The sequence below is a fragment of the Melanostigma gelatinosum genome, assembly GCF_949748355.1.
Source record: "Melanostigma gelatinosum genome assembly, chromosome: 5".
Taxonomy (NCBI): Eukaryota; Metazoa; Chordata; class Actinopteri; order Perciformes; family Zoarcidae; genus Melanostigma; species Melanostigma gelatinosum.
The window spans coordinates 21,518,726-21,542,867 of NC_136638.1; the positions used below are offsets into that span (position 1 = coordinate 21,518,726).

A 24,142-nucleotide genomic window follows, 5' to 3' on the forward strand; every position below is an offset into this window, starting at 1 on the left:
GATGGGATCTGGGACCTCTATGCATATAGGTGCATTTAGCAAATGGAAGACAATCATCACAGCAGTCTCAGGCTTCTAATTACATGTTCACTGTAGACAGACTGTTGACGACTTCTGTAAGAATCCAGCTGGAGAGATTTCCCAGGGGCCTTTAAAACTAAAGACGGATAAGAGGGTTGGGTGGCGCAGAGCTCAAACATGTGGAGTCGCACACAGCTGGCACCCTTTTTTTTATACACTAAACACACACACATACAAACGATGAAGCGAAGTGCTTCATTATGTCATGCAATGACCATCCCAGTTTGGTTGCTTCGAAAAACACAATCTTACTCTTCAATTTCCTGCATTTCATTACCTTGTCTACAGTACGAGAAGATGGGAGAGACGTGCTTTGATCATGGTGTTTATACCTCCTGCATGTAAACACAACCAGTCAGCTTACAGCACGATTCATAACGGCAGCATAAATTGGCATGCACAAGATATGACAGCCTAAGAAAAGGCACAAGAAGTGTTGAATGTGCAGATGATGAAAAGATATATTTATATGCTTGGTTCTATTTGCATGAATCCAGATGTTGTGTATTTTCAGTTTGATCCATCAGAACGAAATGGACAGTTATTGTAGCGTTTTACAGTGCACAGCAACATGACAAAACAAACCTAAAGCTTATGTGGTGAGGAGCTGTGTGAGGATAAAGCCGCAGTCCATCTCAAGCCCCGAAGCAGACACATCAAAGCAATCTTTTGCAGCCAGTATAGTCCCTTCTCTCTATCAGAAATCCTGCTAGCTATGTTTCACAGAGAGTGACAGGAGGCAATACGTGCCGATATCAGATCTTTGACGTGGAAAAGGTGGCCTGAATACAGAGAGGCTTGGAGAGACATCTGGAAGATGGGTAGGTCTGAGGACGCTCTAAACTAGATTTATCTCCCTTAAGGGGAAAGGTCAGCTCCTCGGGTTTTTACAGAGATTGCCATTTAAACTGTGACTGTTGGAAACCATTCGTTTGTTTGATTTAGCTTTGGGGAGAGCTAACAGGAGGTAAATGCTGAACACTTCATATGCAGTTAAATACATATTTCCCCTTTAAAGATCAATGCTAATGGCCAGTTGGAAAGGTGTGTCATTTCAACGGTCTTGGCTTAGTCACCATTGATTCAAATGTCACTGATGATTGTAGGTTTAAAATAAGAATATATGCATTTGCCTCATGTGTAGCGCACATGTAACAGGAGCAGAAGGACGAAGCAAAAGAACTCTGAGGCTAGTATACAGTCAACCAAGCAGGATTTTCTCACGGTTTGTAGTCCTATTTGCGAAAAGTAATACACAATAACTTGTATAAAACCATTTACATGGCTTCCAAGGATTGAGGTGCAATGAAACTGAAAGGCCCGAAAGCACACAACCACCCGGCAGTGGCCCTATATATCAATATATAGGAGGCCAACATTACACTACTTCAATCTCAGTATCTATAGTAAGCATACGGCATACAGTGAGCTCTCGTAGATCTGCAATTGCTAATTGCGTCGATTAGAAATTGAAATTCAGTTCCTCATATTACCAAACTTATTAGATTAGCATAAAAAGTAATATTTGCTAGATAATGTGAGTGGGCTGAACAATTCATTTTGTTGTGACATTTTGAAAGCAGATGTAGCAATTAGGAGTTGGATAAAGTTTTGTACCATTTTCTTCAGTTTTAATCACACTGTGTTCAGAAACCCAGCAGATAGAAAAATTTAAATCGCAAAGAGAAGGCTACTATATTTCACATTAAGAAGAATTTTAAGCCACTAGACTGGAATATGTGATCAGTGCCAGAGATTAAAGGTTGCATGGGGAAAAACCCAGGGTGGTAGCTCAGTGTAGTAGAAACAGGCCATCAGATGTCAAGACTCACTCCCGCAAGATTAAAGATTGCACTACAAATTAGAACGCATGAGCAATGGCACAGAGTTGTGACTTAGTCTGTGTTAGCATGGATGCATGTGAATCATTAAACCCTGGGGTTTGCATTGAGAAAGCTAAATATACCTCAACACAAAGGAGATTCTACCATTGCCATTGGCTCATGGCTGAACTAATTAGGCTTTACTCCAAAACAAAAGATCAAAGATAACAGAGAATAGAAATAATTCAAAGATGGGGGTGGTATTAAAAGCAAGCCCAGTAAACACCACAATATCTAAAGGGAATGAGTCTCCTGCCACTATTTAAAAGTATCATTAATCCGCCAACTATCTTTGTTCCCCCGTTCCGTCAGCTGTCTAACCCTTTGATCCACACAAACTGATGTGGCCTGAAATAGTCTTCCTCTGTACCACAGACCTCCATTGTTGTCCACAAACTATTAAAAATGCATGAGCCACACCGGTGCACTGGCTGACATCTTCCCTCATTACGATGAACATGGGTGCTGTAATTTATTTTGAATCGATTCCACACACACCCCCCACTGGTGCCATAAATACTTGCAAGCACACTGAACTTGCAGCTGGAAATTGCCCCCTTATTATTTACTTATTAATGAGTAACATTGGCTGAAAACTGCTAACCTGACCCACCAGATGGTTTGTTACGAAGAACCATCAGATAAACGGTCATTGGAAACTATTTGGAATGGGGCATGCCGTTTCAAAAACATACTTGGCAGGTGCTTGGATGAACCAACTGTCAATCAAACTGTTGGAAAAGCCAGTGGGGAGAAAATGTAGTTTCTGTGGAGAAAAGCCTTCAGTGTTATTCTTTGATTTTCTTTCAGTGAGGAAATACTCAATTCTGATATAAATGATGCTTTTGCAGCTTCTATACGCTGACAGTTGCCTCTCTGTATCGTCGATTACATTATCCAAGCCACGCCCGTAGCTGCCTGTAGCTCCTCACAGGAAGCCGATTGGCACATACATACATACACATATGCGCACACACACGCACACATATACACACACACACACACACACACACACACATATGGCTGACTGAAATTGTTGCTTCAAGCCAGGTGGGGTGAAACGCTAATCAAATGGAAAGTATCTTCAGATGAGTTGCTCATCCAGTTTCTTCCCGGTGTTGATCGGCTGACAGCACACTCCTGACAGGTTTGTCAGAACAGTGTTTCCCTCTCATAGCGGTCGACGGAGCACGGGATGGTAAATAACTGCTGTACAAACTCCATCCAGAATAGAAGAACTGAATCTTTAATGTGGTTACTTTGCAGGTCTATAGCTGCAGAGGATGCCTTGAATAAAAAGCATGTTTATTTGTCATGTCTATTTAGGCTTCTCCTCAGAGACAACAATATATGTACAGTAGTACCGGCTGGGATCCAGAAAGTTCAAAGAAAACTAAATTATTTCGAAGCAGCCATTTTAATTCTACATAACCACCTCTATTTTTCAACTCCTTGAAGGTGTGTATACACAATTGGGTTTGAGCTTTGATTCAGCTTTGCTGCCAAAGTCAAATTAAGTCACTGAGTAAGACAAGTGACAGCCAAAACTGGCTCTATAGAGGAAGGAAAGAAATGGTTGTTATGTATTATTGACAGCAGCCTGGTGCGGATGCTCAAATGAAAAGAACGTAGAGGAAGCCAAAAAGGTCAGGCTCATTAAATGTCACCAAAGGGCATCTTAATAATTTAATCACTCAGACAAAGAACCACATAATTTAGCTTTGAAGGGTTCTTAGGAGCCACTTGCAGTCAGACTTGTAGTTTTATAGTCACTAGAAACTGCTGATATAATTTTAGGATTGACTGTTGTACAGTGCATTACATTAAAAAGGACTAACATCCAAAAAAATTGCTTAAGATATAAAGTATATTGTTTACCAATGTAGACATAAGATTTTTGAGGGCATCCAGTTCTAGTTTTTCACCTCATGCACTGCTCTCAAAACCTGTCAAGCGTCATCACTCTGGATGCAAATTGTCAAACAGGCTGTTTTGTACCAAAAACTTAAAAGTCAAATCTCAGGGTGAGAAGTTCAGCTGTAGACCTCACTACAAAGAGTTCACAACGAAAAAATAGCCCTAATGCCAAATAAAGAATTTAAGGATTGCAAGCTATTTCTTATCATTAATCCACCCAGAACCTCAACATTCTGCATGTGTAGGGAATCTTTTGTCATTAGACAGATGAACAATTGCTGCCATAGAAATAACAACAATGGCATAAATGTAAGTTGTTCTCCTACTGTTTATCAGCATCAACAAGCAGGAATGACTCACAAAGACATGCGCCCCAGATCCAGACTGTGTTTCGCTGTAGAAGTTTGTGTTGATTAATAGTTTTGACTTTAAGTACTGACTCATGAATGTACAGGATATAAATTAACCTTGTCTTATGCGCTAGACTTGATATGTCTTGGTAAAGATGAGTTCTGTGACTGTAGTGAATGACTTTCACAGCAGAAATTAACCTCAGTCATCAGCCGGCTGTGTGAAAACGCATTCACAAATCTCTGCTGGAACATGCAGTCGTGTCAGAGACCTTTTCTTCTCTCAATACATCTTGAAAACGACAGAGTTTATTCTCACCATCGTTTGTCTCTGAAAGCTTGTGACCCGTCAGAGGATATCACACTCGAGACCAAACAAGATGTTTTATTGTTTTGATCAGTAAAACAAGCACAACCCGAGACAGAGAGTTTGTTATGGCTTTCTGTTAGCGCAAGAGTCTGACCATCAATCTACCTTGCTGTGAGTGAGTGAGTGAGTGAGTGAGTGAGTGAGTGAGTGAGTGAGTGAGTGAGTGAGTGAGTGAGAGAAATGGATGAAAGGAGTTCCAACATACTGTAAAATCAGCAACACTACAGAGTGGACTTTAGCCAGAAGCAGTAGAGTGGAGTCAGGGGACGAGTGAGAGTTGAGCTTTATAATGTAAGAAAGACAGACATGCATCACAGTTCCTCTGGGAGAATCAACAAAAGGTGCTGGTGCTTGTGTTATTTTTAGCAGCACTAGTGGTGGTGCCTTAGGGATGGAAACCATTGGATGATTAGCACTGAAATGGGTTACGTTACCATGACAACTGTTTTTATGTTAACATACTAATGTTCTAGTGCTAATATGGTACATGTCAGCTTTGTAGAAGGCTAAACATGAAGACAATAAAAATGTTGAAATTGAAAAACACAAAATATTCAAGAGGCATTATCACAAATCAGAAAGATGCTTAAAAGTTGGACCAAAGGTGTTGTAAAACGTAGAAAAACTAGAATGGCCATTCCAATTCAATTAAACAAACCAAGATGGTCAGAGGATCAACTATTTTTTAGTGTGTAGCCTACCGTTGCAACAGCGGAGCAACGTGTGACACTTCACATCCCCACTGACGTGTGTTGTCACCAAAACAACTGACAGTAATCGCCATTTTCTGTTGAATGAGTCAAAGGACCACGGCAAACTGTTCAACGTCCCAAAAAGAAGTCCGATTGTATAGAAGTCGATGAGAAAATGACCCTACTTCTCACTTGATTTAACGCCTCATTAAATGTTGTAAATATCAGTCTGTAGTCTCAATCTCTAGTTTCAAGTCTTCTTCAATAAAGTCAATTATGGTCCCATTTAGAGTAAAAGACATTTCAGTGTTTTCGTCTTACAACTAAAACCCTTTCACAGCCCGTTTTCTGTTCATGAAATTTATCGTAACATTTATGGTCGCCTAAACATATCTTTTCTGCATTGGGTTGTACTCCACCCTCTCATGTCACTTCTGTTTGAAAAAAACTAAAACAAGACTACAAGACCTAAAGTATACCTTATTGTTACTTGACATTTTGTGGAGAAATACTCTTATATCTAACCGTAGCGTCATAAACATTGTAAAGTTGTCAAAATATCATATAATCTCCATCACTGCAGCAAAATTTCAAAACTAATTGTTGCTAATACGATTAAAAGTGGAAGACTTATCAGAATCAGCTTCACCCTTGACATCCCAAAAATATCCTCCACAAAGTCCTGTAGCCCCCGACGATGCGCTTTATATGGCTCTAAATACAGCTAAGAGGCCGTAAGATTGGTAGATCAGTGGCTACACACACACACACACACACGAGAACACAAGTCATGAGCAATGCCTTGGAGGGGATAGAACCAGCCATCTGTACTCCGGAGATCCAGATCGTGACAGATTGTGAACTGTTAACAAATGTATCAAAAGCATGGGGTGCAATCAGCTGTGCTCCAACAGGGGCCAGTGAGAAATCAAATCCATTGTGAACATGAAACAGTGTTTTCCTTGATTCCTCATATACTTCCTTGTGTCTTTTCTTTTGGTTTTTCTTTCAGATTATCCCCGTCTCCCTTCCTCTCCTTACTTTCTTTCTGCGTGTTGGTTATTCCTGGAGCTTGCATCAACTCCTTCCTCTCCCCGGTGTGACATTCACAGCATTACAATTGAGCCATCAATCTGTCAAGCCACGAGCTGTGGGACGCGCAGGAGAGGGACAACTTTACCTCTCCTTCTGTTTAGCGTCTCTGTAGTTAGGGCTTAACAACGACAATATGTCTCACACATGATGTGAAATCATGTGTCATTTGTCAAGTCATTTTTCACACTCATTCCATCATCAACCGCTGCGTATTTTTTGCTGATGACTGAGTTTTTTTTAGCAACACCCCCACTCATATACACATACCCTCTGCAGTTTCTCAAATATTCTCTTTTCTTTCCCTTTGTGTTTGTTTCCCCCCTCTCTCTCTAATGTTAGACTGAGCTCCTGTAAGGAGGAGATAAAGCCCCCCGGCAGGTCAGGACCTCAGCTGTCGCCGTCCGACTTCCTGGACAAGCTCATGGGAAGAACATCAGGATACGATGCCCGCATAAGACCCAACTTCAAAGGTATATGCCAAGGCAGAACAACACGGTAGCCCTCGAGAAAATACAGTAGCAAGCACAACAAAGACCGTTCGATCCGTGTTGTGAAAGCTCAACAGCTGACCATTCTCATGTGTATGTGTTGTGTGCCGTCTTGTCAGAAACCACAATATGATTCCAAGATTTCCAGCTTCCCAGAACATAAATATTGAAATCAGCTCGTCTACCTTTTCACCCCATTCGGTTTCGCACAGTACTAGTTCAACCTAAAGTAGAATTAACCCTTTGTGGTGTAGAAGAGTTGTTTTCGTGTTGATGGTGACTTAATTATGAGACAGACTATTTTACCATGCTGCACAAGCACACATCAACCCCCGCCTGCTGCATGGAGTACGTTTACTGGTCATGTTTTGTTTCCAGTACAGGAAGTGCTACATTTTTGTTTTGCGCGTAAGTCAAAGGGAGGGAGTCCTCCCTCTAGTTTTGCAATGCAAAGTCAGTTTGCAGACTAGATTACTAACTAGCTACTAAAACAAGTTGACATTATTCTTAACTAAAACAATGGCTGACTCAATTAAATTAAAATTTTGATGGTTCTCAGGCAAGTTCTGGTTTTAAGGAGTCTTATTTTCTATGATTTCAAAGCTCAGGATTTATAGACGTTTATGTGTGATGGATAATGCAGATAACGATGTTCTCGTAAAGTGCAAGTCCTACCGATTCTATGAATCATGTTTGTGCGTTTAGATTTCACAGAGCCATCACACAGTACGACTTTTCACGCAGGGTCACCAGACACTTTAAGGTTTTGAAGTACCTTCATTGCCTCCATGAGCTGTGTGTCACAGCTGCTGCTGCTGCTGCTCCAACAACTGCTGACCACGGTGATAAGCAGGCAAACTCAATGAGCCAAACAACCAAAAACTAACATCCCGTTGTTTGTAGAACACCGGAATGCACCTTTTATCTCACGCAGCATCTTTGCCTCACATCTCTCCCTCCTCTAGGGAGGCACGACTCAGTGTGAAAATCTGTGTTTAGGAAACAAAAGCAGTTTGGGTAAAGTTAGGAACAGATTATGGTTTGAGTTAACCGTTTATAAGTGCATGCATCTTTTGTCATACTTCAAGTCACTATTGCCTTTTCAATATCAAACAAAGACCATGATCCTCCCCAACCACAATCAAGAGCTTCGAGTGCCTAAATATAACCTTAACAACAGCTTGGTGAAGTTGCTAATGGATCATTATGTTTTATTGTGAGAGCTACTTCCAGGATACTGTCGGGAAAAACAGATGAAACAATATGTCAAAAGCTTGTTATGACGTGTATTTGCTGTTGCAAAGTATCATATAAACATTTCAAAAGTCCGGACGATTTCCATAGATGCCAAAATGGACTGACACGTCTCTGTGGCCTTCCTTGCTCTTAGTCTTAACGATCCCGGTGTTAGTAGTCATTTCCCTTGATTTTTTTCTTAAAACGTTTTTGTGGTTGGTTTTAGTCAAGGAGACGTCTTTTGGCTGTAAGTACTCGTGCAGAAGTGCTTGAAAAAACACTTTCTCCTACAGTGCATTGAAAGTAAGGGCTCTTCACGAGCAGAACTGGAGCTTGCATGTCTCAAAATGAATGAAGAAACTGCTGTAAATCATTAAAAAGCCACAGGAGATATGCATTACATTATAATAGGTATTTGTTTGTATGTGATCTCATGAATCCCATCTGAGAGGAAAGATATGTGAATTCAGTCTGTTTTTTCTTTCCTCAGGCCCAGCTGTGAATGTCACCTGTAATATTTTCATCAACAGCTTCGGGTCCATCACAGAAACTACAATGGTAAGAAGACCATGGAGATTTAAAATGTTTCACGTTAGTTTTCTTAAAAACGGCATTTGTAGGATTTGTTTTTTGTATTTCCCAATACAAAAATAGAGACATCTTGAACACTACATCCTCTTTCTTTCCTACCAACTTCTTTACTAATCCACTCAGGGATGAAGCCGTTCTCTCATTTCTGCATTTCCTGGAGCATAACAGTGCAACCTTCAGAGACCAATGGGTCACTGACATGCTGATAATGAACTGTCCACTCTGCAATTAAAATGAAAAATTGTGAAAATGGATGGAAAGGAGTATGGGAGAGAGGATGAGGGGTTCAGGGAGAAATGACTGTCCTCAAGTCTGCATTTACAGTGTTATAGCTGCTGGGTCAGCGCAACACAGACCTGTTTCAGGGTGTCTGAGGGAGCCCCATGGTCAGACCTCCAGTCCGGTCAGCCGAGAGAACAGTAGTAACGGTATCAATGTATGCGCTGGTGAAGCATGCTTTTTATTCTGATAAATGAAATGAACAAGCAAGAAAAAGGAACAATGTACAAAGATGAATTCTGAATTAATTGGACAGATTCGAAGTCTAATTAAATGACTCATGTATGTTGGCTGCAGGCAGGAGTGAGTGTCTTCAGTACTTGTCCTTGGCATGGCTTGCAACGTCTGAACAAACACGATACCATCTTATTAAATCCTTACTTTAGGAATACCTGATGAATGTGGAGAGGCTAGGGCCTTTCAACTAGAGTGATGTCTTTATTATCATGAACCACTGAGGTTACGTTACAAAGATTGAGCATATGTAATCACTTGAGCGCTTTCATCGGTCATTACGATTAGGAGATGTGTGAACGTTAAATAGTATTTCAATTTACAGAAGCACCAATAAGGAAATGAAGCACAATGGACGGATGTACATCACAGCGTATTTATTTGTTGTGTGGATTATATCATTGCCGATATGAAAGAAAATTGTAGATTTGGTCTTTAAAGTGATATTCCATCCAAAAAAAGTTTCATCATAGTTTCTTTTTTCAAATAGCACAACAGCTTTGGTCATCATAAATTCATCAGTCAGAGCCAAGTAACAGAACATTCCCAGAAACGTCTCAAAGCGCGACTGCAGAATGATCCACTTCTCAGCTCTCCATCTGTACTACAAAGTTCACCGCCGATATATTTTCCATTAACTTGCCCGAGTTCTTCCACAGGACTACAGGCTCAATGTATTTCTACGGCAAAATTGGAACGACCCTCGCCTGGCGTACAGCGAATACCCCGACGACTCGCTTGATCTGGATCCATCCATGTTGGACTCCATCTGGAAACCTGATTTATTCTTTGCAAACGAGAAAGGAGCCAATTTCCACGAGGTCACCACTGACAACAAGCTGCTACGGATTTTCCAAGATGGCAGCGTTCTGTACAGCATTAGGTAAGTAACTAAAGAGACTGTTATGGCCAGTTTGAGAATGACATCATGAATGACATGTAGCTGCAGTATGATGGGAAAAAAATGTAATTTATTTATTCAACTGCTTCGATATGTGATTGTTGCTACCTTACGCCGAGTGGCTAAATAAGTCAGTCCACTGACGCACAATGAACATTATGCATGTTAAAAAAATATTTTAAAATGTAATATTTAATGAGATGACAATAATTTGGCAAGTGTGTACTATGAAGTGAGTTTGTTAGATAACACTACACCAGACAAGAAATTTGCAAATGGCTTATCAAACCACAACATAGGAGGAGATGACACCTGTGTAGTCTCTGCTTGCGTTTCACAAGTTTCCTCACAACTTTAAATCAGAGAAATGTAACCAAATTGTAACCAAAAGTAAGTTCTTTGCATATTTCGCATTGTTTTGGTCATTTTGCCTCAGAAAGACTCATTCATTTCACCACCGTGGAAGCCTTCTCTTTGGTGCTTTTCTGCATATTTAATTTTTTTAAAGTAAGTTCAAATTGTTATAATTTTTTAATTGCTATTATACGAATTAAAAGCATATATTTCTACATTTGTTTTGAGAAGAGGGAGCGACAAAGATAAAGATAATCACCTCATCATCACCACTGATTCACTGCATCTTCTAGATCTGCCAACTAGGTTTCGTAATTACAACATCTTTGTGTGCACTAAATACATGACACAATGAATCCCATGTTAGGAGATTGGCAATTTGTAGTCTGTTCTTCAGCTGAAAAAGACACTGTCATCAGAACACAGAAGCAAATGGAAGTCTGTGTGTATACTGCTGGCGGCTCTTGTCTCGCCTCTGGGCGATGCATTCGAGCAGGTAATTACACAGTTTTCCTCCAGACAGACTACCAAATAGCTCTTACTCGCTCTCTCTCTCTCTCTCTCTCTTCTCTGAGGCTTTATGCATCAACGCCACAACAAATAAGAGCAGGGATGCCTGCACCAATTACTTTGCCATTATTGTGGTGCGACAAGTAATCAAATGGTAGAATAACTCAGTGTTTTCCAAGCTACTCATTTAAGAAAAAGAAAATCTTTTTAGTTTTCTCATTTGTTCAATTTCATTGAATTTAACACATACTCCTGACTCCTTTTAATACTTTGCAAAATAAAGCAGCTTGGCACTGATATGTTTCCCTGTAATCTGTTAACTCATCATTTCTTCTTGTGCTTTGATGTCTTTTCCTTGAGCTCCTTTGTGCGTTTGGGCCATTTTTGACATCTCCTATTGCTTCTCTTCTCCAATCTGTTTTTTCTATCTTAGGCTGACTCTCGTGCTGTCCTGCCCTATGGACTTGAAGAATTTCCCAATGGACATTCAAACCTGTACAATGCAGCTTGAAAGCTGTGAGTCTTCTTCTCTTTGACTTCCTCTTGTCTCACTTTCCCCTTTTTATCTGCCCCTTTTTCTGATTTTTTTACATTTTGCCTGGCTTGTAAGGTGCTTTATCTCGCTATATTCCAAGAGATAGGCACTACATCATGACTATAACTGTAGCTATAACTATAGCTGCGTGAATATCTGGGATGTATTCACAAAGTCCATATGGAGAAGGGTTTATGTTTTCCAATTACATCTCCTGTGTTCTTCAAAACCTAAAATTTAACAGCAAAAGTGTGAGGAATGAATTACACAGTGTGCGTTTGTCAGCTACCATCTAATCTGCTGCGCGAGATTCCGTTGAATGAAAATTATTCACACATTTTCCTGTATTATTTTAATGAAAATCTAAAATATTTTAGCTTTAATTATGTTTTCATTACATATGTGAGATACTGCATTTTTTCCCTCTTCACCTTACATTACAGTCACTTGCCATCATTCGTACTTGTTTTTATCCAACGGTTAATTGTTTAAACTGTCTGCCTTGCACTCCGCCATTGGACAATCTGAAAAGCCACAATGCATTTTGAAGCAGTTGAGTATGTCCAGGAGCTCACGTCTCATACTCAGAAATTCTTGCTAATATAATCTGGCATTTCTTGCATACACAAAATTCACATACTATGCAGTTTGAGCGCACATTGTAAACTGCACAGAACGCAAATCTTTAAAGTTATAGCAACAATAAGGGCTGGTGGGGCTTAGAAAATAGTCAGTTTACCATTATTGTTCACATTTACTGGACATTTATTGAAAGTGTTCAAGAAATGTATAAAAAGGCAAACCTTTAAAATTGTAATACATAGATAAAATGTCGGGAAAGAAAAATATTCTTCCCTTTCAGTGTTCCCTTTAGCAGAGATAGGATCTGCCCTCGTGAAACCAATTTTCCAGGATATAAATAATAAAACTTTCATTTTGTGTCCCTTTTATTGTACGTGACCCACCCTCTGTGCCTCGAGGTGACCTAATTTCCTGTCATAGGGACAAAAGAATTTAAAGTGTAGCAACAGGGAGGAAACAGAAGGAGCACTCATACCGTGAAGCCCCTGCACCTTTTCAGAAGCATCTCTGACAAACAAAATAAGTCAAGCTGAACGCTGGTATCTCCACACGCATCCTTATCTGATCAAACAAGAACAAGAGGTATTGTTTGTATGAAACTCCCTCTTTGTACAGGAGGCGGCATGATTTATATCTGCAAATTAACACAGGGACAAACGGATACAAAAAATCTAATAAATTGTGTGCACAACGTACGTCAGGCAGAATAAAAACAAAAATATAAAGACATTTTACCCTTTAGAAGTGTAAGGGAGAGGACTCAGGCAAACTGTGTGTGTGTGTGTGTGTGTGTGCGTGTGACATCACACCGCCATTAGAGGAGACGTAATCATTCCTGATTAAAGGCCTCTGGTGACGAAACTTGGCCTTGTGTTGACAAGTGCGATAGTACACCACCCAAGGGTGTGATCACCTTGGCGAGAGCTTGATGTTGAGAGGACATTAAAGGTTTTACTGCAGTTATTAAAGCTGCAGAAACATCGGGAAAGCACGAGAGAGGCGTGTGATGAAAAAAAAGAGAGCCAAGACCAATCTTCTTTTCTGGCCTTTAATGCCAATGGCTTATATAAATAGAACCAACAATATGATTCCGACACATCAAAGCTCCATATATGCAGCTTATACCACCACGCTTTGCCCTGAGCCATTAGCCACCAGTAACCTCAAATCCAGTTTGAAACTTACACCATAAGTGAAAAGCACAAATAATCTGAAGCGTAACCATGGCTGCGTTAAGATAGTGGCTTTCATTAGGTGAACAGCTTTTTAACGTGACAAAGAAGACGACATGTGACCAACGGTCGTTACTCTACCTGGCTGAGGTTTTCCTGACATAGTGCCTCGTGAATTTCATTTCTATTGCGCCTTAAACATTATGTTTCGTCCCCTCTTGGCTGTAGCTGGCTCGTTATCTTAGGAACGCCTTGCTATTCCCCTTGCTTGTTACAGCAGGATGTGTGAATGACAGCGAATTCAGAAACGAGATTAGTGTGTTTTAGTTGTGTTGTTTTTCCAGGCGTGTGGGCAGGACATGGTATGACATCTTGAATAATTGATGACTTTGTTACTTGGGCCCTAAAAGGGTCCCAGTGGACATCAGTGTCATTCAGATGTGCAAGAAATTCTGTGGTGTTGCATGAGGCTTGAATTTAACATGTTTATAATCAGGTAGCTTTGAAAAGGAGCACAACCCTCAAAAAGAGCAACCTTGTGTGGAAGCAGAATACTTGACTCATCCCGAGTGGTTCACTAAACTGTATATTCACTTGCAAAAATAGATATACATGCAATATTGTTAGTTTGTTCATTCTAATCAGCTCAGTGTGTGTTGGCACATATAGCATCTCCCGCTGTCATAGGAGGATATGCTCCTCATGTCCTTTATTCTGGAACCTTCAAGCAACCACAACAACATGACTAGCGCTGTGGTGGGTGACCTTTACTGTGACAAACATGATGACAGAGGGTAGCTGGACAGTTGGGCGAAAGAGACATATCGCCACAAAGTGTCGTTCTCTTGGTCTCATTAGCCAAGGTGTCTCATGCAGACTTTATACTATGGCAACAAGATCCCAATTACAGTCGTGGTGTAGGAAATAAATCAGGTTGAGGAGGAAGAAGGGGATGAGAATCACAGCGAAAGTGATGGACAGAATACAAATAAACAGCAAGCGCAATGATGCACTATGCCATCTTTTGAAATATACAGTAAAAGCATTGTTTTTGTAAAACTTATAGCAAACAAGAAATGTTCATGTCATATCCTGTGACTGATGCATTCCCCCTGCATTGTCAGTAATGGTGTAAGTCCTTGTTTTCATGTCTACTTGGAGAACCTTTGCTGAAATATTATAAATATAAATGGAAAATGATGGAGTACAGTTGCAAGTAAATGCATCTCTCCCCAAAATCGTATTAGAATCTGAGCGGAGGCGTTTTAAAATGTTTTGTCGAAGACTTCATAGGTCTGAGATGTTATATACTCTCAAGGCAAAATAATGAACTGTAGAGCATCTTATAGCCCTCTTTGGCAAGTCAGTGAAATTTTTGAATAATGTATGCCATGGTGAAAAGGTATGCCACAATTTGTCTTAAATTATGTGCAAAATGCATGAAAAGAGTAACAATATGTGCCTTCGTAGTCTATTCAATATAACCTAAGATAAAGTGAAAAAATATGACACTTCATACCATTTATGTCTTACTTAAATATCTCCTCTGTTCTTTCACAGTTGGTTACACCATGAATGACTTGATCTTTGAATGGCTGTCTGAGAACCCCGTTCAAGTGGCTGATGATCTCACCCTCCCCCAGTTTGTGCTGAAAGAGGAGAAGGATTTGGGCTACTGCACTAAGCATTACAACACAGGTACATCATAAATTCCACATATGGTGTCAAGAAACCAGGGGCCCCACGTTGAAAGTCCAAATTGTAATTGAGTGCTTCAGTTTATTTCTTCTCCAGAGATAAAAATCAGTCAGGCATGCAATAGAGATGATTCAACTACTAAAACAACTCGAAGACACTGTTAACTATTGGTTCTGGGATTTCACTTATAACCTGCTGTATGGTTTTATTAAACAGTTGCTTGAACCAGAATGTCCCTTTACCATACAGCCTATTCTCCCAGTCCCATCCCAACAGTTTAAGCAACGCCAAGCATGCCAGTTAAATATACTATGTCGTGTGTCTGCAGGTAAATTCACCTGCATTGAGGTGAAGTTCCACCTGGAACGTCAAATGGGCTACTACTTGATCCAGATGTACATCCCCTCCCTCCTCATCGTCATCCTCTCATGGGTGTCTTTCTGGATAAACATGGACGCTGCACCAGCCAGAGTGGGTCTGGGCATCACCACTGTACTGACGATGACCACGCAGAGCTCTGGTTCAAGGGCCTCGCTGCCGAAGGTGAGTCTGGAGACCAGTGGACAAGATGTATGATGGCTTGAACGTAGCGGAAGGTGGATTCTTTGTTTGTTTACCGAGCAAACTGATCAGCAAGAACCCAGAGATGCCGGGGATGTATTGCCGCCAGGGCTTAAAAACGTTTCGCTATTCTTTTTACTGGGGTATTTAGTCGTAGTTATAAAATGTTGGGCTATTTATATTTATGATTTCCCATGCACCGTATGTCTGAAAATGAATGGTGCACAATGACATTTAAATCACAGAAACCAATAAATATAAATGTAATCATATGCTGTTCTTCCTCCAATAAGCAAGTATGTGTGAGAGGAAACAGGACTGCAACAGGTGTCCTGGTTGTGTCAACTAATGTTGGGTAAAAGAGGCATTTGGAGAATGCTTTGGAAAAGTATGACCTATTAGAGCGTATTTAGGCATGAAATGCTGACTTTGCACGAGGCAGTTTCTAATTAAGGACAAGGCTAGAGATTAACGAGCAGACAGACAAACAAAGGCCAGGTAGGCCGAGGACACTGGCTTGTGAAAGACATGCAGGGCAGTGCACACAGATCCCTGGGGAGAAGGTCAGGGAACAGGTGAGCGCCAGACTGTATTCTACCTTCATGACGGTAAATACTTTTTTCTGATTGGCTAAAATTGTGTTTTAGAATACCTTGGCGACAGACAACCGGCTAACAGTTTAACCATCATTCTAGATCATCAAATGTGTCTAACATGATGAAGTGATATAGTGATGACATTTGAGACAAACATGGATGTAAACTGCAACATGAATGGTTTGCAGTAGTATGCCACCTTTATCTAAAAAAGGGGAATAATCTCAAAGCCAAGTTCTCCAGTTCAGGATCGACCAGTTCACATTCAAATGTGAACGTTGAACAATCAGTCTTATCTGCCAGCCACTAAGCAGCTCCACTGGAACAGTTTGGGGTTAAGTGCCCTGTTCAAAGACACCCAAGTGACGGCAATCAGGGAAGTGGAACACTGCCCTTTCACTCTTCCCTTCCAGATTGAACCGACGTTCCCGAACTTTATTGCTTCCGGCCCCTCAAAATGAATATGTCTACACACTGGATCTGGCCGTAGTGTGGATGCAAGCTGTTCCTACTAAGAGTGTTTGATTTAAAGACGCCTGAAGAGGTGAAAATATCCAGTATTTGACAAGAAATAAATGAATAATTCTGGAAAGAAGACAGTTTCAAATAGTTTCCTATAGATATCAACTTATTTATATTACTGAGTGACTATCGTGAAACAAAACAGAACTCTGCTCTCTCTCTCGCTACCCAACTATGAAAAAGAAAGACTAAGCCGTGTGGTAGCTGAAGAAGACTAACACAGTGGAAGTGTTGATTAAAACATGGCTGAGGTGTTTCCAGAGTTTGTGCCCTGTGTCATTTTGCTGTATTCCCCCCCCCCCCTCCAACACATACACAAACAACTTCATGCATGCAGCTTTAAGAGCAGGCAAACTGCTGCTCGATTGAAGTATCCACACAACGCACGCTCAGTGGGCGTTGCTGATTTGCTGTGACATATATTCTCTCTCGACCGACCTAGCGCCGCAAGTCTTGAACAAGTGACCTGTCTCATGGCTATGTGTCAACTGCCCACAGGCCACTGACTCATTACAATTCTAGACCTTCCCAAAGATGCATGTCATACGTGCCAGAGCGGAGGAATGGGTAGACCACGCAGCACCCACGGGTTAATCCGTTCGCCTCATTGATTGGCTGTTGATAACTGACCGTGTCTGTTTCCCAGGTGTCCTACGTAAAGGCTATCGACATTTGGATGGCGGTGTGCCTTCTGTTTGTGTTTGCTGCCCTGCTGGAATACGCAGCCGTTAACTTTGTCTCAAGGCAACACAAGGAGTTCATCAGGCTGAGGAAAAGGCAGCGGCAGCAAAGAATAGTAAGTAATCACTCGCACACAAAGGCCAATGCATGCTCACACACACGAAAATGCTTGAAGACACACATAGTGGCAGATTTTTAAAAAAGCAAGCATGAGGAGGCCTCAAGCACACACGCATGCACACACTCCAGTCCTTATCGATCTCTATAGCATTGACTTATGCCTCTTGTTATTGGGCTGCTGTATATCCAGGAACTGACAACATCAACACGCTACAGCTGGCTGTCATATTACATGAGGCAGATCTGTTCATCTCAGTTCAGCTCGTCTCCATCATGAGCACGACCTGTGACGAGCCACTGCCTTCCTCTGCCGCCGTCACTACATTTGGCACAGAACAACAGCCTACCTACCAACCCTGTTGCAGTGAGATACCCTGACCCTCCATTCACACTGCAACATTTCTGTATTCTGACCTATTGTGGTCAGTGTGAGACACTTTGACAACATTTTTCATGCTTTTGTATAACAAGTCATCCGTAACTGACCAACTACTGTTATGGAAGAATTTTTACCTCATAACAAAGGGGAGGCCGGAGCCAGCCATGTGGCCGGCTTTGTGCCGTCGACACGCTGCATCAATAACGCTACCAAAACTGGTTTACAATTATAAGGAATTTAATTCCACTGATGTAAGCACGATTACAGTTACACATTGGAGTACATACTCCTATGAAATATTAAAACAATAAAACCCCATTTGCAAAAAACCTCAACTCAGCTTCTCAGGTGAAAAACACGTCCGTCCTCCGAGAGCCATGACACGAGAGAGGAAAAAGGCTTAAATTAAACCTCCCACATCTGTTCGATAACACCTCCTCTCCATTTATCTCGATTCCTATTGGCTATCCTCCAGGAGTGTATTCTACTGTCTGGCTCTGAGTTCATCATCACATTCAATGACTGTCAGTTACGTTTTAAACCCTTCTATAATAATCCTTCAAAATAAAAGTTATACTTCTGCACTTGGCAGAAGTTTCATGCTTATGTTTATCTTAATTATGCATTCTCAAAACCCTTATGATTATGACTAACTATGAATTATTAATTATGAATTATTAAACACTTTTATTATATCTACTAACTACAGTTTTTTACTCAAATTTCTTACACTACTGACAAATCAAGAAAATGACCCTACTTTTCACTTGATTTATCACCTCAGTAAAACATTGTAAACATGAGTTTATAGTTTCAATCACTTGTTTCAATTATTTTCCAACACAGCATGATGCTCATTTAGTAACTTAGGGTCCCATTTAGAGTCAAATGAACCATAAAGCAGAGTATGCTTTAGGAAGGGGCTACACAGTGATTGACAGGTCGCTACTGCTACAACAGCCATATAAGGAGTCTCTACGTCACTCCTCCGCATTCCAAATATGGTCACTTCCGTTCACTATTGCAAAAAGCCAAGATGGCGATGGCCAAAACACCGAAATAGATGCTTCAAACCGGCAGTCCACAAACCAATGGGTGACATCATGTCACGTGTTACATACAGTCTACAATCCAAACGTACATCCTCTATTGCAAGAACATCCACACAGCCTTCAAAATTACAAAAAGTTAAAATGTTGCTTTCATTTATAATATTTACAAAAAGACTTTAGGATTCTTCATTCATCTTCAAAGCCAGTTCCCTAAAGAAACAGCCGCAGACAATGCCCTGTATTATCACACTCAGTGCCTCTTTAATTAAAAGTAGAGAGCATGTGCTTGAGTTTGTTGTTTGAATTTTAAGTTTGCATCTTTAATCACTTTATATTTGGCAAGGCAAAGGTTGATTTTTCATTTAAATGAAGCAGGGGGAATTCTTCTTTCCAGCTAAACGCTAAGGCCCATGTCCAAAACTTTTAGTTTTTTTATAAATTAAACACAAATTCATTTCCCTTTCAAGAGACGACCAAACTTTACAGCTAAAGATGAAATAAGGAGCAATAACTCTTATTTCAATGTGTCTACCTTCCTTTCCAATGGAGGTGTTTGCCATTCAGCCTGGAAGTGTTGAGTCGTTGCGGAAAGTGAATGACATCCCTGGTAACAACTCAACCTACAGGAACCTGAGTCAGCACTGCAGCGCCTGTGCCAGGGTAAAATATTTAACCCTTTGTCCACTCTGACCTTCGAACCCAATTTTTGTCCATGCCCCGAGTCTTCCAAATTGATTTGTGTACTTTCACTTCAACCCTCACTATTTCCTGGCATTTCTCCAATATCCAAAACCCACTTTGTGCTGATCTCGCCCCGTCACCAAAGCCTTCTCTTTCTGACCTCCTGGAATTCTTGCCCTTTATTCCCTCCCGTGTGTATTCTGTTTTCAAGGCTAATTTAAAATATTACATTCCTACCTCTTGTTCTCTCCTTTTCAAACTTGTAATTTTTTTTTCCAGGACACTCCAAGAATTGTGGCATTAATTAATGACAGAACAATACTTTTGTTTTTATTTTGTATTGTCGAGTTTAAAGAAACGAGTTAAACATTTTGGGAATTGCCTTCTTGACAGGACTTAAGAGTAAAGGTTGTTACCACTCACATATGATAACTATGGCGCTACAGCTGGTAGCCAGTTAGCTTAGCATAGCATAAAGGCACAAGTAACTGCTAGCTTGGCTTGGCAGAAAATAACAATCTGCCTCCCAGAACCTCTAAAAATCAGAAATGAACAGGTTACAATTAGTTTGTTTAATCTGTACGAAATCAAAAGTGAAAAACTGTATTTGTTGCCTTTGAACAGAGCCAGGCTAGCAGCTTCCTCCCTCGTTCCCATCTTTATGCTAAGATAAGCCAACTGCAACTCCTGATCCAACTCTCGGAAAGAAAGAAAATAAGTGCATTTCCCAAAATGCCAAACTATTCGTTTTGGATTTTTTTCAACAATTCTTTGTTTGTTGTTAGCATTATTAATATATGTGAGAAACTCTGTCACTGCTCACACTCTGAAAACAGCCAGTTTCAAAATCACATTTTGCTCTGTGGAGAATAATCAGTTTCAACTGATCTTATGCCAACAAATCAGTGTGTAGCTGCTGCTGAGAGCGCAGAAGATGAGCACCGATTATCTTTAGAGAAACGCACCATTAGCCTTTAGCACATGATGTACTGTATCGTTTAGGAAGAAGTAGGAGGGACAATTAAGCTATGCTGGAAGAGCTACAACTCCCTATCCTCCAGGGATGGTGCAATTGGTCACTGAGGCAACAGATAGTTAGTAACCATAACATTACTCACAACCAGGCAACATTAAGGAGGAGGAAGATTACAGTAAATTAAGTTAGCGGCCATGTCTTCAGCTAAACATTGAAAGTGCAACCAGGGGGTGTTGGCAAGAGATCAGAAGTCGTGGAAGTTTTTAAAAGGACTAAATGCATATACTGGGCAGTGACAGACCAGCGGAGACATGTGTGAAATACATTAGTAGCATTGGACCTTTGACAAGAGCTGGTAGTGTCTCACCGCCAAGTCTGTCCGGCACAGAGACGTGAAGTTCAGCACAGTACCAGAGAGCTGCCAGGGTCAGTGAGAGACACAGAGAGGGGGACGCAGGGATCAGATCTTTCAGGACACTTCACACTGACTACTAATCATCCAATTTAGATCCCACATCTTCACTTTCCGCTGCTAAAGTGAATCTCTCAAAGTGGCAGAGGACTGTCAGAGTTAAGCTGCATGTCTATTAATATTCTCTCCAAAGGGCGGGAACAGTGTCTCGTTTTCTGCAACAACAAAAAAGAAGAAGTGCCCCTTCATTCATCAACGCATAATGCCAAGTGCAAGGTTGTTGTTTTTTGGTGGGGGTAAGATCATGACTTTGTATTAACAGGCATTTTGAAAGGTCCGTCATTCTGGAACTTTGAAGAGCTGCAAAGGAGAGATGGAGGTTAATTTTTTGATTAACTTTCAGAATTATGAATTTCTTTCTTCCCCCTAATGATGATGCCCTCCGATTCCCCTCTTTGTGTCATAGAAACTTCAACAAGCTTAAAGATTCTCTGTATGGAATTCAGAGCATAGTTATTGCCTCCACGCGGCTCTTATGACGAGGACAGCTGCGCCAGCAGCTAACGGTGGCAACAGCATGAACAGCATGGCAAACAATGGCAACAGTGCTGACAGAGCTCTGCAATTATGCTGTTGGTCTGGTCACCGTTATCAGCTGTAACCACCGTATTAGCAAAGTGCAGATTGGCAGCCATGAGATGAAGCCGGAAACGCAAAGGGAGAGCATCTTCATTATCTGCACACGACGACATAACTCAGCTGTATCCTTTGATATCACAAATAGTTGTCATATGTTATGTTAATGCTGTGAATATCATATTAAGCATCCTTTAATTGAAGAAGCTGAGGCTAGTGCCACTTATAGTCAGTTTGTGCTGGTACATGTGTGAAAACCCCACACGGTCGTGTAACACTTACGGTATTCTGAAGATATTTTCTTTAATTCTCAAAATACTGTGACACACTGCACGACAAAAAAATATTTTTAACAGTATTCAATAATCCAAACAAAGATGGCAGCAATGACCTGCCTTTGCTTAATTTATACATGATCCAAAAATTTTAAATGTCATTATTTATCAATTTTGAAATGATTTTACTTATTCGATATTTTCATACGAATAAATGTGTTAAGATTTTCTTGCGTTGTACCAAAACAGTAAGGACATCGGTCATCTCAAGTAGTCACAATTTGAGAAACAAATTTTTGATATTGTCTGTCTTTTAGGCCGTTAGAAATACCTCTGTGTCGTTGTGTGATCATGTGGGTTTACATTACCAGGCACTTCGTTCTTGGAGCAATAAATACTTACCTGTGTGACATCAACGGACTGTAATGGTGGCACATGGGAAGCACAAACTACCCGTTTTGCGCACAATCAGTGACAAACATTTACTGCATACAAAAATCTTCACCCCTGAAGTCAAAATTTTCGTGCTCTCTTTTTTCTGCGGATGTTTTCACTCTGCTGCTACACTCCAAACATATTTGGGAATCAGCCACTGAGCGGAAATGTAATAGGCTGTAAGCTAATTTGGGTCAACAGCGAGAGACCAATCTGTTTTCCCTATGCTTGACTCCACAGGAGGATGAAATGGTGAGAGACAGCCGTGGTTTTTACTTCCGGGGTTATGGACTGGGTCACTGCCTGCAGAAGGATGGTACCGCTGTGGGGCCGGCCACTGTGTTCACCCCGCCGCCGCCGCCTCTTCCTCCTCCAGTTACCTTGTACGACGGCGAGGTACTTCACAAACATTTTGTGGACCGGGCCAAGCGCATTGACACCATATCCAGAGCAGTCTTTCCCTTGAGCTTCCTCGTATTCAACATCTTCTACTGGTTCACCTATAAAGTGCTGCGACACGAGGACATCCATGCAAATTTGTAGAACACTCTCTGCCAACTCCAGTTCTTTTTTCTTCCTCAGAACCAAAACTGCCTGTCAGATCTAAATTACAAAGAGGAGATGTGCCTGGAGGCATATCCGCTTTTCTATCTGCTAAAAACTTTGTGCTCAGGTGTGTCTTTTGGGATCTCAGACAAAGAGTGTTTAAGCCGAAAGACAAGGTTAAGCTGCGTGGATTCACGGCTGGTGTTTGCGATTGCCCTCTCGTTTTTGTCTTTGTTGGATTCATGCGGACAAAACACGACTGGTACTTTTGTGGTTCATGACCTTTGTGTGAGATGATGAGTCCAGAGAAGTCCATGTTGATCCTGGCTGGATGAGACATACAGACTTGAATTTTGAATGAATGAATGTTTTTGAAAACTCAAAAGATAAAAAGGTTCCTTTTCCACCTTTAGATTATCTAACAGGTACAAATGGGTGCGGAGGGGAGGAATGAATCTTTGAGATTTAATATTTATTAAGTGGTGATAACTTAAATAAATTATATATATATATATATATATATATATATATATATATATATATATATATATATATATATATATAACTGTAAAAAGTGTATATTAAAATGTTCATTAAACTGCACAAAGCACAAATATGTATTTCCTTTTGTCTAAATCTAAATAAAGTGTTATTCTGCCAGGAAACCAGAAATGATTTGTTACTCTTTAAGGTGAAGATTTGATGTTTATTACTTTGAAAAATGATGAAGGGGTTGTGCACAGAATGTTCTTTTCAGTGCGTAACAATTCAGTGACAGAATAAATGCATCACACACACACACAATTACTTTTCCATTGCAGTCCTTTAATAGACCCCATCAACTCCAAACCCCAAGAGGGAAGGGAAAAACCTTTCACCAAAGGTGGAAATCAAACTCTACAGTAAAGCAAATTGTGAGTTCTCGGATGCTAAAGAAGTAATCAGTTCACATCAGTGGTTCTGGGTCTTTGTGAAACCATACTTGCACAATCAATCTGGGAGAAATCTGGACGAACTTGTTGAGAAAAATCGCATAAGAGCTGCCATTTCTTTACCAGTCTCAGGAGTGGCTTTTGAAGGTGTGGAAATGCGGTGGAGGGGGAGCATCGCCAGCTAGGGAGGATGAAAGAGTTTTTTTTAAATGGGAAATCAGAGGGGTGTTTTATCACCTAATGAGTTTGAAAAGGGCTTAGTGTTCCACTGCTAATGACAATGAATTCAGAGAGGCAGCCGGAGCCTACTGTCCTTTTGTCGGCAATCCTAATCAACTCCTCTGTATTGTATGGTTCCCCAGGTAATGAA

The 24,142-nt window shown here is 40.7% G+C and overlaps 1 protein-coding gene across 2 annotated transcripts in view; it reads left to right on the forward strand.

Moving 5' to 3' along the window:
• glra4a (glycine receptor, alpha 4a) overlaps window positions 1–23,319 on the forward strand; it is a 33,321-nt gene extending 10,002 nt beyond the window's left edge. Inside the window, exons 2-9 of one of the 2 annotated variants that reach the window (XM_079268517.1) lie at window positions 6,728–6,858; window positions 8,603–8,670; window positions 9,876–10,099; window positions 11,415–11,497; window positions 14,831–14,968; window positions 15,297–15,511; window positions 17,294–17,443; window positions 22,535–23,319. In XM_079268517.1, the coding sequence (XP_079124643.1) occupies window positions 6,728–6,858; window positions 8,603–8,670; window positions 9,876–10,099; window positions 11,415–11,497; window positions 14,831–14,968; window positions 15,297–15,511; window positions 17,294–17,443; window positions 22,535–22,837 (1,312 nt within the window). In that variant the 3' untranslated portion in view covers window positions 22,838–23,319. Of the gene's footprint in view, window positions 1–6,727; window positions 6,859–8,602; window positions 8,671–9,875; window positions 10,100–11,414; window positions 11,498–14,830; window positions 14,969–15,296; window positions 15,512–17,293; window positions 17,444–19,428; window positions 19,872–22,534 lie in introns of those variants that run through there. The other variant, XM_079268518.1, reaches the window with a different exon arrangement.
• The last annotated feature ends 823 nt before the right edge of the window (window positions 23,320–24,142 follow it).